Source organism: Castanea sativa, chromosome 5 (genome assembly GCF_040712315.1).
Source record: "Castanea sativa cultivar Marrone di Chiusa Pesio chromosome 5, ASM4071231v1".
Lineage (NCBI taxonomy): Eukaryota > Viridiplantae > Streptophyta > Magnoliopsida > Fagales > Fagaceae > Castanea > Castanea sativa.
This window is the reverse complement of record NC_134017.1, coordinates 57144685-57158901: the sequence shown is the minus strand read 5'-3', so window position 1 is coordinate 57158901 and position 14217 is coordinate 57144685. Positions and strand designations below refer to the sequence as shown.

The 14217-nt window shown below is 34.5% G+C and overlaps 1 protein-coding gene across 2 annotated transcripts; it reads left to right on the top strand.

Annotated features, from left to right (window-relative positions):
* The first annotated feature begins 5122 nt into the window (after positions 1–5122).
* Positions 5123–13920, top strand: LOC142635962 (protein ALTERED PHOSPHATE STARVATION RESPONSE 1). Of its 2 annotated transcripts, XM_075810012.1 has the most exons (7): positions 5123–5834; positions 6431–7211; positions 9854–10032; positions 10628–10851; positions 11518–11848; positions 11954–12029; positions 13285–13920. In XM_075810012.1, the coding sequence occupies exons 2-6, from the start codon at positions 6449–6451 to the stop codon at positions 12017–12019; spliced, it is 1563 nt and encodes a 520-aa protein (XP_075666127.1). In that variant the 5' UTR covers positions 5123–5834; positions 6431–6448; the 3' UTR covers positions 12020–12029; positions 13285–13920. The 2 variants fall into 2 exon arrangements, with proteins under 2 accessions (XP_075666127.1, XP_075666126.1); XM_075810011.1 differs by lacking the exon at positions 11954–12029.
* The last annotated feature ends 297 nt before the right edge of the window (positions 13921–14217 follow it).

Genomic DNA, 14217 nt, shown 5'->3' with positions numbered 1-14217 from the left:
TAAAATGGTATGATATAATGATAAAGTGACTTTTTGGAATGATAAAATAAAGTAGAATTGAAATTTGCGGCTGTGGATGCTCTTATGGAGAATTATTTAGCCTTTGATGGTTCCAACTTTCCTAATAAATTCAAGGTTTTTCTAAGCCCATGTTTAGAATAGGCCTTCGCCTTAAGCGTCCAAAAAATAGCTCACTCACGTGGGCCGTGACATTTCAATGTCCAAGAAACAAAAAAGGGCTGTTTACACTGGGCTCTTTTTTCTTAGGAGTAGGGACTGAATCTTTTTTTTTTTGATGTGCCTAAAGAATCAATTCACGTTAATGGTTATAATCATAAATTAACTTCAATTTAGAAGCTTTGAATTAGGGCAATGTTCAAGTGGGGGCGGTGAATAAATTTGATTTGCTGCTAAAAAAGATCCTTTAGGCTTTAGGCTTTTAACAGCACAATGGGATTTGATGGGTTTCGGCTTTAAAACAAAAGTAAGAAGCACCTACATGCTTAGGCTAAGCTTCTTGAAGGTTTTACTTAAGTGGAATTATGATGCTTCTGTTGAACAAATTATGAATTTTGTTGATATTTCCTTCTGTTGGGTGATTACTATGTTGCTCCTTTTTTGTGGCAAAAGACAAAATGGGATTTAAAATATAGTGCTTACACAACTCGGGCTCAAATAAAAAAAAAAAAAAACTTGTTTATGTTCATTTATTTAGCAAACGAGTCAAATTTAAGCCTAAGCTTAGACTCGACTATTAAATGAGCCAAGCTAAAAAATAATGATGTATGTCATGAAAATGTGGCTCGGCTTTGGTTTTGTTCTTAAGATGTTGTATCTAAGTGTTCATAAATAAAAAGATGTTGTATGATTGTATCTAAGTTTTTGTTAAAATTTAAAAGGAGTACTAAGGAACAATACTTAAGGTATGATATTTAAATTTTGGGAAAAGTTAATGAATGATATAAGGGTATTGATTTAAGGAATATTTTAAGATTTTTTAAAAATATTTTCCATAAAAGTGATATTAAAACTTTCCTAAAATGTATCATTAATAATTGGACTACTTAGCTTTTGTTAACGTAACCCTTAAATTTTAACTAAAATTACTAAATGAATGCTAACAGCGTTAAATAATGTGTCAAGTGGTCCTTAGAGTAATCAATTCTTTAATTGGAGTAGAAAAAGAAGCTTTTAAGAAAATCCTATGAGATTCTTTACATACCTAATTAGGCACCCAATTGGATTATTAGTTTCTTACACGTTGTCATATGAGAAATTGAGAATCAGTCATTTCATGTACAAATTACAGAACCAATTGTTTAGATTGAATGAGTTAAATCATTCTGGCCTCAAGATATTCAAGTCATTTTACTAGTGGAATCTATTCCTTTGGTTGAGTTATTTGCTTGTTTGAGTCCGGGGCCCAGTTGATTTGACAAGTGAATAGTTAAAACCGAATTAGGCCTGATATTCCTTCGCCAATGCTTGTCTTGAACCCTTGGCTATGGAAGCTGATAGTGACGTTATTACATGCTGACGGCACATTAAGAAGCTGACGGAAATACACTATCCGTCAGCCATTGTCATTGACACCTCTTTTGACGTTCAAGGCCACACCCCCTACGTGGCGATGTTAGGCTAAAGGATCAAGATAGCGAAGTCAAGACTGACGGCCAAGGTGTGAAGGTCCTTAGTTGACGGTATCTTTGGAGACGTATCTAGGCTGACGGCAATATAGGAGGTGCACATTGGTTGACGACCTTGGCAGGAAAAGCTGAAGGAGTAATCCAACCTCCATTCTTAATCTATCTTGACTTCTGCATACGCATAAGGAAAGTTCTTTCGCTACACGTTTGGTCTTAGCCAAAAGGATCCCTATAAGGAAAAGAGCTCTATATGATATGCAAAGATCCGCGAATTGCTCTTCTAAAAGGAAAGTACTTCCTCGCCAAGGCGTTTATTTCGGCTCTACACCACTATATAAACCCCAGAAACCCTCATGACAAAAGGTACGCACAATTACCTCAACTCTGGCACTCTAGGGTTGTTTAAAGATTCTAACTTGATCGTCGGAGGGTCTTTGGCCGGCACCACACCGGTGCTCTCTGTCGATCATCTACTTTCTCTTCGCAGGTGTTGCTTCAATCGGAGGAGTACTCGCAGCTTACTGGTGATTTCTTCGGCATCATCAGAAACTAATCAATAGGTACTTATCCACAAAACAACAAGTCTGGATGATATCTTCTGAGATCTGAGAGTTGTAACTCCGAAAATATTTTTTGAACTACTAATCTCAAAGTTATTAAGTTCCTCCTTCTTTCACTAATAAAAATTGAATTCAAGATCCCTGTTTGTTTATATGTGATATATTCTCTTTATCATTGATGAAAAAGAAGGTTGAACACCATGCACTAGAGTTGAGAGAAGTTCATGTTGTGAGATAAACCAAAAAGATAACAAAATATTTGTTGTTACATACATATTTATATGAATGACATTTGTACATAGTTATATCATTCCCCTCCTCTCTTCTTCCATCCCATTTGTCTAATTTTCTTCATTCAAATAATAAGATTAACCTTTACATACTTGATGTATTTTGAGTGATGCATTAACAAAAAGTTGGCAAAACAATAAAAAAGTTGTATAAACTGTAAATACAAGGGAAAGTGCATTGTGAAGTTGTAATTGAAATGAGTGGTTGGAAAACTAAAGGGGAAGGAAAAGGTGGGGGAAAAGAAATAATAAGTAAAGAGGAAATTTCTTAGGAAGTTGAGCAATGCTCCCTCTTCCAATATGAGGAGTGGGTCCCACACGTGGATTTTGCCATAAGACACATTTCTCATGTGAGAGGAAAGAACATTGTTTTTGGAGAATCTAAGTATTTTCCGAGTAAAGAAAATTAATCTCTAACTTCTATGCGTTGTAATTCTGAATTTTTTATTTTTTTTTAATTTAAGATTTGTTTGTTAATATAAATGACATTTGTACATAGATATATCATTCCCCTCCTCTTTTCTCCCATTCTTCTAATTTTCCTCATTCAAGTAAAAAGATTAATCTTTATATGCTTGGTGTATTTTGAGTGGTGCATTAACAAAAGGTGGGCAAAACTAAAAGAAGTTGTATAATCCTCAAATACAAGGGAAAGTGCATTGTGAATTTGTGACTGAAATGAGTGGTTGGAAAACTAAAGAGGAAGAAAAAGGTGGGGAAAAGAAATAATAATAAATGAAGGTGAACAAAGAAGATTAAGCTCTCTGAGGTAGCAAAATTATTAGTCAGAAAAGAGCTTTTTGGAAAGATAAAGCAGAGAAAAGGAAGGTCACCACTCTCTGCAGGAAACTGCTTTGTTTGGTAGGAAGTTGGATTTTCTTTGCCTGACGTGGCCACTGCTTCCTCTTTCCCATGTATACGTCCCTTACGCTATAATACGCATCCTTCCCCATGCTAAGATACGCACTATACAAAAGTAGATTCAAACTCAAGAGTAAAGACCCAATAAATTATTACAATATTTTTATAACAATTGAGCTGTCTTTACTCGTATGTCAATATAAAATAGAGAAATGATATGTCCATAATATTTTCACAATATTTTTACAATAAATCCTAAGTGGCAGGATGTTACTGGTTGTTATTGTTGGGGCAAAAAAATAATCTTAGTGTTAAGTTCAAATTTGAACCAATAACAATTAACCACCTATAATTTGTTGTAAAAATGTTGTAAAAATGTTGTGGACGTAGCACCTCTCTTTAAAATAATAAAATATTAAATTGAGACATAATTAAAAACGAATTATTGTGAAAATATTAAAAAATTTTATTGTGCAAACAAAATTTCTCAAACTTTAAATTGGTCCCCCCTCAAAAAAAAAAAAAAACTTTAAATTGGTATGATTTTTTAATATTTTTTTAAAGCATGATATAGAAAACAGCAAGTTGCCTTCTTCTTCTATTTTTTTTTTAAAAATCCTAAAAGTAGCTTTATCTTGAAAAAAATACTTTGTATCAAATGATGCCACATCATTTGATATCAAATAGGCAAATACCTTCTCCCTTGTCTTAGCCAATAAGGAAAAAAAAGAAGAAAAGAAAGAAAGAAGTGGTAGTTCAAAAAAAAAAAAAAATCTCTACCTCATTTGGTTGCATATTCCGAAAGTTGTTCTTAGGGAATGATAGAAAGTCTTTGAAATATATTGTTTTTTAATCCTTATCCTGATTTTAATGAATGATAAAATGAAAAAAAAAAAGAATATCTATATCATAATTTTTTTTTCATGTGTAATATTCCAAGAATATATGCAAGAGCACATTTTTTACTTGTTTTTTTAGTAGTGTTCTATTTCATTTTTTTCACTTAAAGAATAGAGAATAATTTTTTAAGGAAGGAAAACAAATTATGTTATTCGAATTCTTTATAATTATCTTTAAAATTGCTCTTCTAAAAACACAATCTAATATTTATTAAAGTCTTTGAAAAGATTTCAAAGGCTAATCTTTAAGGTTTGAAAATACATTTTCAAATATAACACACACACACACTATCTTACAATTATGTACATTAGATTTTGATATCAATGATCCATCTTAATTTGATTGATGGACTTTTGATTTGAACAATTATTCAATAAATATTAAAATTTTCACCAATGAAACCTTCTCACTTGGGACTTGAGCAATTATCCCCTAAACATTATATATGTGACCAATTAAACTTTTTATCAATAACAAAAGATAATAATAATATTTCAAAATTTTTAAGGTTTTGAAAATAATTATGCATACATTACTTGATTAAATTTTCAGATTGTAACAAAAATATTGATACAAGATTTTTATTTTTATTTTTATTTTTTAGACATAATTTAGTGGTTAAATATAAAAAGATTTAAATCTTGAACATTTCTATTAATATTGTCCGAAATTAATAATCAAATATAAAACTCTCCGTAAAAATATTAATGTTTTGATAATAATTCATTGTTTTCTTTACTGTCTTTTTTCCTTAAAAAATACTAAAAACATTAAACAGCTTTCTACTTTCTGGTTGTTGCTCACGTGGTAATAGTATGTTGAAATAAGGTTTGGTTTTTGTCCTTAGTCCTCATCACACCCACCACTCAAACTAAAAGAAAGCTTAACTGACAAGAAAATACATTAAAATGGTTTGGTGCTAAAAAATGCGCTTATTAACTCTATACTTTGGATGCTCACTCTTCTTGGGTCTCGAGCTTTCCTATCTCTCTCTCCCTCTCTCTCTCTCTCTCTCTCTGTATTTGTAAGGCATGGACAAAAGTGGGGCTCTCTGGAACTAGAAGGCTTTTTAGGCTCCTCTAGTTCTCTGCCTACACGTGTTCAAACCCAACCCATGATGAGTCCATAACCATTGTTGTAGTAGTATTAAAATTTAGTTGTATAGTTTTCAATCCAAAACATCTCTCTGTCTCTCACAGTTTCCATGTCAGGACCATTGTTTTCTTGTCTTGTTTTTTTTATCTTTTACTAAACTTACCAGAAAACCTGTTTGAGGCTGTACTTTGAGACCCAATTGTTTTTATTTTTTTATTTTTAAAGGGTGATATTTCTATTATTATTGTTCTATTGCTGAGCAATGGAGATTTTTGGAACTGGGTAGATTTTGTTTTTTAAAGTGCCGTTTTGGGTCTCTTTTATTGAAGTCCTCGATGGGTCAGGAAAGGTAAGAGTAGCTGATTCAAGATTTGGTGTTGTGGGGATGATTGTGAAGATCAATTTTGGCTGAGTATAGCTGGGAAAATCAGTGACACAACACAAGCGCAGCCATTTGGTGGTTATTCTTTCAGCTTTTGTGGGTATGTGACTTTTTTTTGGAATATCTAAAAATGGCTATTCTTTCTCCTCTGAGCTTTGATTACCTTTTTGGCTTATTTGAGATCAATGAATGACCAGGGTTAACTAGGCATGTGGTGTGAGAACAGACAATTTAGGCTTAGGAAACCATCTCAACGTATTGAACTTGAAAAACAAGTGATAAAAAAGATAACCCATCTGGATATTTTTGTTACAGAGTTGTGGATTAGTGAGTTGTTGTAAAAAAGTTTTGAAACTGGGTACTTTTATTTTACCTTTATTATTTGGGATTTATTTTTTTGGAGCAAAAAGTGTAAAAGCATGTTGTGATAAAACTCTAGGGGTAATTTGGACGTGAAGTGATTAGGATTCTCATCTTATAATATGATGACTGTTTGAACTGGGAAGAACCTGAAAAGTTTATAGGCATCATGAATTTGCAATGAAGTAATAGGCATTATGAATTTTCAAGGATGAAGTACTTGATGTAGTAAGTATATTTTTTGCTCATAGAAGTAGACAAAATTGAACCTGCATTTGGCTTTATTCTTTCTGTTGTATTTTTCAGTTAAGCTAGATACCATAAACTTCTTTGCAGTTACACGTATTGAGCAAAATGGGATGTGTAGCATCGAGGATTGAGAAGGATGAGCGGATGCAGATTTGCAGGGAGAGGAAGAAGCTAATGAAACAGTTGGTTGGGTTTAGGGGAGATTTTGTGGGTGCCCAATTGGGTTATTTGAGAGCATTAAAGAATACAGGAGTTACTCTTCGGCAATTCACTGAGTCAGAGACATTAGAGTTCGAAAATACCCCTTTTGGCCTGCAATTGCCTCCCTCACCACCTCCACCATTGCCTCCTCCACCACCTCCTTTTAGCCCTGATTTGAGAAAGTTTGATGAAAATAATAGGAAGGAAGAAGTTCCCCAAAAAGAAAGCACAGAGATTGAAGAGTATGATCGCTGTACCCCATCACCTCTTAGCCCGTGGGACATTTTGGACACTTTTAGGTGTTCGTCACCACATCATCATTACAAGAATAGTGAATTGGTGGAACAAGTAGAGGACGAAAAGTGGGCAGAGACTAAGACAGAATTTGAAGAAGAAGATCAGAAAGAGGAAGCTGTTGCGAAAATTGTTGTAAATCCACTTCCTGAGAAGCCTCAGCCTGTAGAAGTGGTTGATGATAATTCATCAACAATGAGCTGGTATAAAGAATCTGATGATGCATGGAGGAGCAAGAAGACTTTGGAGGGTATTATGCGTGAGTTAGACGATTATTTCCTTAAAGCATCAGCTGGTGGAAAGGAAATAGCTGTTTTTATGGACATTAGTGGAGGGGATACATTTCTTTCACGGGGTCTCGAAGAAAACAAAAGTAAATTCTCTCTTTTCAACAATCTAACATTTATCAGATACTTTACAATTTATCCTTTATATGCTTTCACTTGATACTTGATTGGTACATCTGAAGTGGAAGTTCCACTTGAGTAAATTGACTTTTTCCTAATTTTGTTCATGATGTTTGTTGTATTCTTATTACCATCAATCTTATTGTTCTTATAATATAAAAACTTTCTAATGTAGTGGCATTTCTGTAAAAGACTCTGTGCTTTATAATATTGTTCATGTTCTGATTATATGAAAAATTTCTGATGTAGTGACATCTCTGTAAAGAGCCCCGTGCTTTCTGTTGTTGTTTATGTAATATGTTCAAGCTTCTGGCTCTTGTGGTGGCTTTTTCATTCATTATAAGTAATCGGCATATGCTGCCTCCTGTGTTTAAATAGTTCAGGCAGTCAAGCCATCATTACAGGCTGATATCTGAAAATAACATGCAAATTGTTGCCTCAATATCATTGGCGCATGATTCTGGACCTTTAAATGTTGTTGAATCTTAGTCTGAATTGCAACATTGTCAAAGAAATTTATGTTGGGAAGACTTCAATTGAAGCTTTAATATAATATATAGAGACACCACTTAATTCAAAAGTTTAACCCTATGTGCTTGGCCCCAATTATGTTATATTAATTCCAGCTTCTCTTTTACTATGTCTCTTTGGCTTACTTTGCTTCTTTGTGGGCCACGAATAAGTTCTACTAACTCCCTCTTGCCTATGGGCTTTTCCTTCTCTTGAGTGTCATCCATGGTCCTTTTGTATGCCATCCATAGGAACCACATGTTAACCTTGCACGCTCATCCATGGGAACCTCGCACTGTGTCATTCTTCTTTGATCTAGCACCATTGGTAATACTATTTTGTTGGGTTGTTTTCCAAGATCATCTGTTTGGGGTTTATGGGCTTGCCTTGTATGATTAACACTTGTTTGGCTTCATGGACATGCACCTCGTTCTTGTTCCAATTACCAAAGCAACCCGTCCTCGTTCAACTGCAAAAGAGACTTAGTAACTTTGCCACCTTATCCCACACCACCATGGGTTGTAATACCATTTGTTGAGGGGATACTACTTTGGGGAGATTCCAATTGAGACCTTAATAAAACATGTAGGGATATCACCTAAACCAAAAGCTTAAGCCTATGGTTTAGGCTTATTTATGTTATATTAATTCCTCAGCACCTATATTTTTATTTCATTTGGGATTTGAACTCACATATGTATACCCCAAATTTTTTTTTATATGTGGATCATTCCTTTGAGGTATCAGGTCCCAATGTGTAGATGAAATTAAGAGCTTTGGTATAATTCAGAAAATATATGCAGTACTGAATACTGATGGCTGTTATTTTATTTCATTTGTTTTTGGACTATTATGTCTTTGCTTTAGTGACTTTGGGAGGTCAATGTTTTGTGATTCTGATCTTTGGTAGCTTCTTTTTTATCACTGCATCCAAAAGCCATTAGAACCCTACTTGATTGGGGTAGCCCTGGACAGTTTTTGTTGTAAACTGTTGTCATTCTGGTGTGTGATGCACCATTGTAACTTCAGCTTGTACTCTATAAGTGGGTGAACGATACACCACCTAGTTGGTTCTTACCGAGGATTTGCAACAGATTTGGCTGGGTTGAGCATCAAGTATGATGAACATGCTGTCACTTCCAAGCCTTACTGTTAGTCAATAGTTTCAAGTATGTGCAGGACAACCTGGACCAATTAAAAAACATTTCCAATCCAGCGTCTAACTGAGCTAGTTTTTTAATTATGATATGCACTATAATTTTCCACCAAAATAATAATTTTTTACCACTTCCTAATAGAAAAGTCAGCCGCATGGGAAACTGACTAAAATTCTGTACATGTTAAATATATTCATACAGGAACACAACGAATTTGAAAGTGAATTCACTTGTTATAACTTACACGGCGGTGGAGTAATCTCATACTTAACCTGTCAATGAGAAAGTGGAGTGATAGTTTGGTTCTAAAATAGGCTCCCTCATCGTTCTTTCATCCTTGTTTTACCATACCAAGAAGCATAACACTGGGCTTGGTTCACGTTTATTTTTTATAGATTACTTTGAGATGATCATGACTATTGTTCTTGTTTCTTTTTGGTTATGAGGTTTAAGCTTCTTGTCTATTGACTTGGCACCTAATATGATCATTTGTGAATAATTTTATCCTAGAACCTTGTTCTGGTGTAATTGGTTTCTGTTCAAAATATCAATTTGGCTAAAATATTGTTTCCGTCCCTAAAGTTTGCTTCTTCTTTTTTTCCTTAAACTTAAAATGTTTTTTTTCCCTAAACTTTTTAAAAAGTCCCCCCCCCCCCCCAAAATAATTTAGGAGTGAAAATAGGAACAAAAAAAATGAATTTTGTTCAATAGTTTAGGGATTAAAAAATATTTTTTTGAAGTTTAAGGACAGAAATTGTAAATTTTTAATAGTTTAGGGACGAAAAACAAACTTGTTAAAGTTTAGGAATGAAAAAAGGAATTTAGGCAAACTTTAGGACAATCAATATTTTAGCCAATCAATTTATTCCTGTGAGTCTGGCTACTGATGATTTTTGTTATCAAGTTCCTCTAGGAATTTATTATTACTGTATCATTTACAGGGAAGAATTCTGCAAAGGTCTTTAGTTCAAGGTCATGGAATTGGTCATCCAAGTCTCTTCAGGTAACCAAAGAGGATGTTGGGCTTCATAGCTCCAGTGAACCATGCAGGGTTGGAGCTCATTGCATCACACTAAGAAAACTTTATGCTGCAGAGCAGAGACTTTACAAGGAAATGAAGGTAAGATCGTCACTGGATGACAGAGTGCAACTAGTAAGAATGTGTAATGTACTTTAGTGACATCTGGTGCATATGCCTAAAGGGCTCATATCTTCATTTGGTCTAGCCCATTGTTCTACTAATATCTGGAAACATTGCACTATGAGGTGGTGTGTTTTTGTTGTAACATTTAAGAGCGTTCTATGGAATTGTGGTACCCTGGCTTGAGATGGCTTGGAAATTTGTCTTTTTCTTAGGGTTTGTTTGGCTAAGCCTTAAAAAAAAAAACCAGTACATAGCTTTTTAAAGTCTTACTTTTTTCTAGGCATAATTGTACTTTTACATAGCTTATTTTTTAACAAAAGAAGCCAATGAAAATAAGCTCATCCAAACACTCTCTTTCCTCTCTTTTGAAGGTAGTTTGACTCATGAAATATATGGAAAATAATACTATGAGACAAATAAATTACGTATATTTACTTTCACATGAGCATGTCTGTTTCTCACAACTTCACAAAAGCATCTTTCTGTTCAACTTCATGCTTATGATATCAAAATATTATTGTGCATGGTTCTTATACTTGCCTCTGATGGTTTTAATCATCACTTTTTGTAGGAGGAAGAAATTACTAAATTAGAGTATGCAAGGAAGTGTTCCTTACTGGAAAAACAAAGTACTGAGAACAATGACTGGACCAAGACTGAGAAAACTCGATCAAGTGTTGAGAGTTTGGAAGCCGACATAGTACGCTTGAAAGAATCAATTAGTAGTATTTGTTCATCAATATTGGAGCTCATAGATGAGGAGCTGTACCCTCAGCTGGTTGCGTTGACTTCTGGGTAAGTGTTGTAGACATCAATATCTTGATTATGAATAAAAAGCTGTACTCTTTATAAATGCATATGGTTCTATATCAATTTAATTTGGTTAATAGGATTATTAAAAGCTTCCAGAGATTTTCTCTCCAATACAAGAATTTGTATCACTTGCCAGATTATGTTCTCCTGCTTTCCATAATGAGAAAATTGCACTCTCTCGACTCAAATCTACTTGAATTTATCAAAGAATAGGTTGCCTATTGTATATGTCATGTAATGGATTACTCTAACACTAATGGTGTGCAGTCGTGATGATCATTATCATATATCCTTATTTAATTCTATTAATACTTCTGTTTTCCTGATTTTTTACCCCCTTTCTATGTGTAGTATGTTGTTTGGGAAAACCTATAATTCGCTAGTTGATATGAACCAAATTTGGTGAATAACGCCAATAGTAAGGTTGTATTACCCACCCCCTCTACATCCTTATTCATAGCAGCTAGCATGGAAGTTCAAAAACTCACTAAAAGATTCCATGGTTTAAGGAAATTGAAGTATTCTAAACTTGCTGGATATGTTTTGTTTTGGTGAATATACTTATACACTCCATATATAGAGCATTTTAATATTGATATCTTGATTCTGCCCCCAAAATTTATCTTCTATGCTTAAATCTTTTTGCAGGCTAATGCAGATGTGGAAAACAATGTATGAGGCTCATCAAGTTCAAAACCAAATCTCTGTGCAGTTGATTAATCTTCATGATAATCCAAGCACAGAGATCAGTACAGATTACCGTCGCCAGGCAACAGCTCAGCTGGAAACTGAGGTTACCTACTGGTACAACAGCTTCTGCAAACTCACAAAGTCTCAAAGGGACTATGTAAGAACCCTCTCCAGGTGGATCCAGCTCACCAACCACCTTGAAGATGATCTTCAACATGGTGGTTACTCATCTGTAGTCCGCAGCCTATGTGAATCTTGGCAGCTTGTCGTTGACAAATTACCTGATAAGGTACTTCAGTGAACCTTGCCTTGGATATTAGTAAGTATACTGATAATATAAGATCTGAGAGATTAATATTAATATCTGGCAATCATGTCAATCCTTAATACACAGGTATTACCCATGATTTGCTCAGTCATGGAGTTCCCATTTTGGAGACAACCAATTAGTACGTTGTAAGTTGTAACAGGTATTTTGACAGTTACACTGGTCATGCAAATGAGATTGACAACCCTAGACACATACTTTGATATAAAGATAACATCTTTTCTTTGAACCAGCTTCCTTTCAAGTGTTTAACACCCAAAGATTAATTTGGCCATTGTTGAGCTGGCAGTCTGATTAGTATGTTGAGGATTCCTAGCCGACTCTAAAATTTTGAGACCAAGGTTTATTGTTGTTGCATTGGAGCTATCTTTAGAATATGGATATCTTGTGGTGTGTGCAACATCTCTACATTTGCTGAACATAGGTAATACGGGGGCCTAAAATACTTATTGGAGTGGGAAAATTAGTAAACTCTGATATGCCCAATTATAGGGTGAAGAGATAAAGTTATTTTCTTGATGCAGAAGCAAAAAGGTGAAGGGTTATTGTTTTAGGTTTTTGTGTTGGGTTGGATTGAGGTGAAAGATTAGGCAATCAACTTTAGGTGCCCCTCAACGTTTGATGGATGCTGAATGATGCAACTTTGCTTTTGTCAGATTTAAAATCAGGAAGCATTCAATTCAGTCTTGAATTTCTTTATAATTGTTTAAAATCTGGGTGATTTTGGGTTTCAACAGATGACCTAGCTGGTATGATAGATAATGGTATGGTGATGCATATATATCAAGGAAGTGGGATTTTTCTGATTGCCATAGAATGTCACTATTTTTTATATAATTTTATTTTTGGGGTCATTTTTTTTAGAAAATGACAATAGCATAAGAAGTATAATTTTAGTAATCAACTCTGTTTCCTTGTTGTGTACAGTTTTATGTATTTAAGTCTTGTTAGATTAGCAATTCAATATGTTTTTGGGTCAGTCTGAAGCATCTGGATTTTGAATTATTGAAGGGCCCTATTATTAGGATCTTACAAGCTGAAGCTTAAAAAGTTTATAGGTGAATTTATGGAAAATGTTCTAGTACAGAAATATATGGAAATGTTCTAGAAACAGCCTACATTTTGGGTACATAAGATTCTGTATACCTAAAAAATCTCTGAGCTTTAAACTTGTTATATATCATTATACTTATAAAAATAAATTAAATGATTATTACTCTAATCTGTTTGCATTCTTGGCTACTGCAATTCCTTTTCATTGAAATGAGTCTGATGGGGATGCTAGAGATAAATGATTCGTGTAATAATTCACATTGCAAATAGGTCATGGGAAGTCTAGATTATCTGCTCCAATGTTTTCTCACATGGAAATAATTATACTTGATACTGTGTTATAGGTAACCTCAGAGGCCATTAAAAGCCTTTTGTCTGCCATCCGCGATGTAATCCTGCAGCAGGCAGAGGAAAACAACCAGCAGAAGAAATCCGATAAATTTGAGAAAAGGTTGCAAAAGGAGTCAGACACTCTAGCAGAGATTGAGAAGAACCTTGAGGTTACAGAAGATACACTCTCTGAATTGAGCCCTAAGCATCTACAGAAGCGTGCCAAAATTGAAGCTCTAAGGAACCAAGCGGATGATGAGAAGGCCAAATATCTGAAAGCGGTCCAGGTTACAAGGGACATGACATTGAATAACTTGAAAACAAGCCTCCCCAAACTATTCCAGGCATTAATGGGATTCTCAGATGCTTCTGCTCAGGCTATTGAGGCTGTTCACAACCATGTTAAACCGGAAGTAAGCTGTGACGATGCACCACAAAACTCAACGAATTGAATACCTTTCAGATTATAAGATGAAGTGAAAATCTGGTATCCCCTGTTTCAGGACCATTAGGCCAATATATAGGGACCTGGTGTAATTTCTTTGTTTTTTACTTGAGGTTTCGATAAAATTACAGTGGAATTCTATTTCTTTTTATAGCAACAGATATAATTGTTTTGTTCTTGATTATTGGTAAAGTTTTACATGCAACCAATGAACCTTGAACTCTCGACCTTAACCTTCACCTACAACTTGTAGGGTCAGATATATAACTGCTCTGTTGATAATAATAGAAAGATATGATGGTATTTTGCCATTATAATGATTTTTTGTGCGCGAGGAGTGACATAATTGCAAATGCAAGAGGGTACTCAATGTAGATCGTATCTTTTTGGAACATTTGAAAACACGTTGAGTATTGAATGCATGGCATGGGACTAAAAGGTCTGCGGGCTCCTTTTTGAGAGAGAGAGAGAGAGAGAGAGAGTATCCTTCTCGCCATTTTTT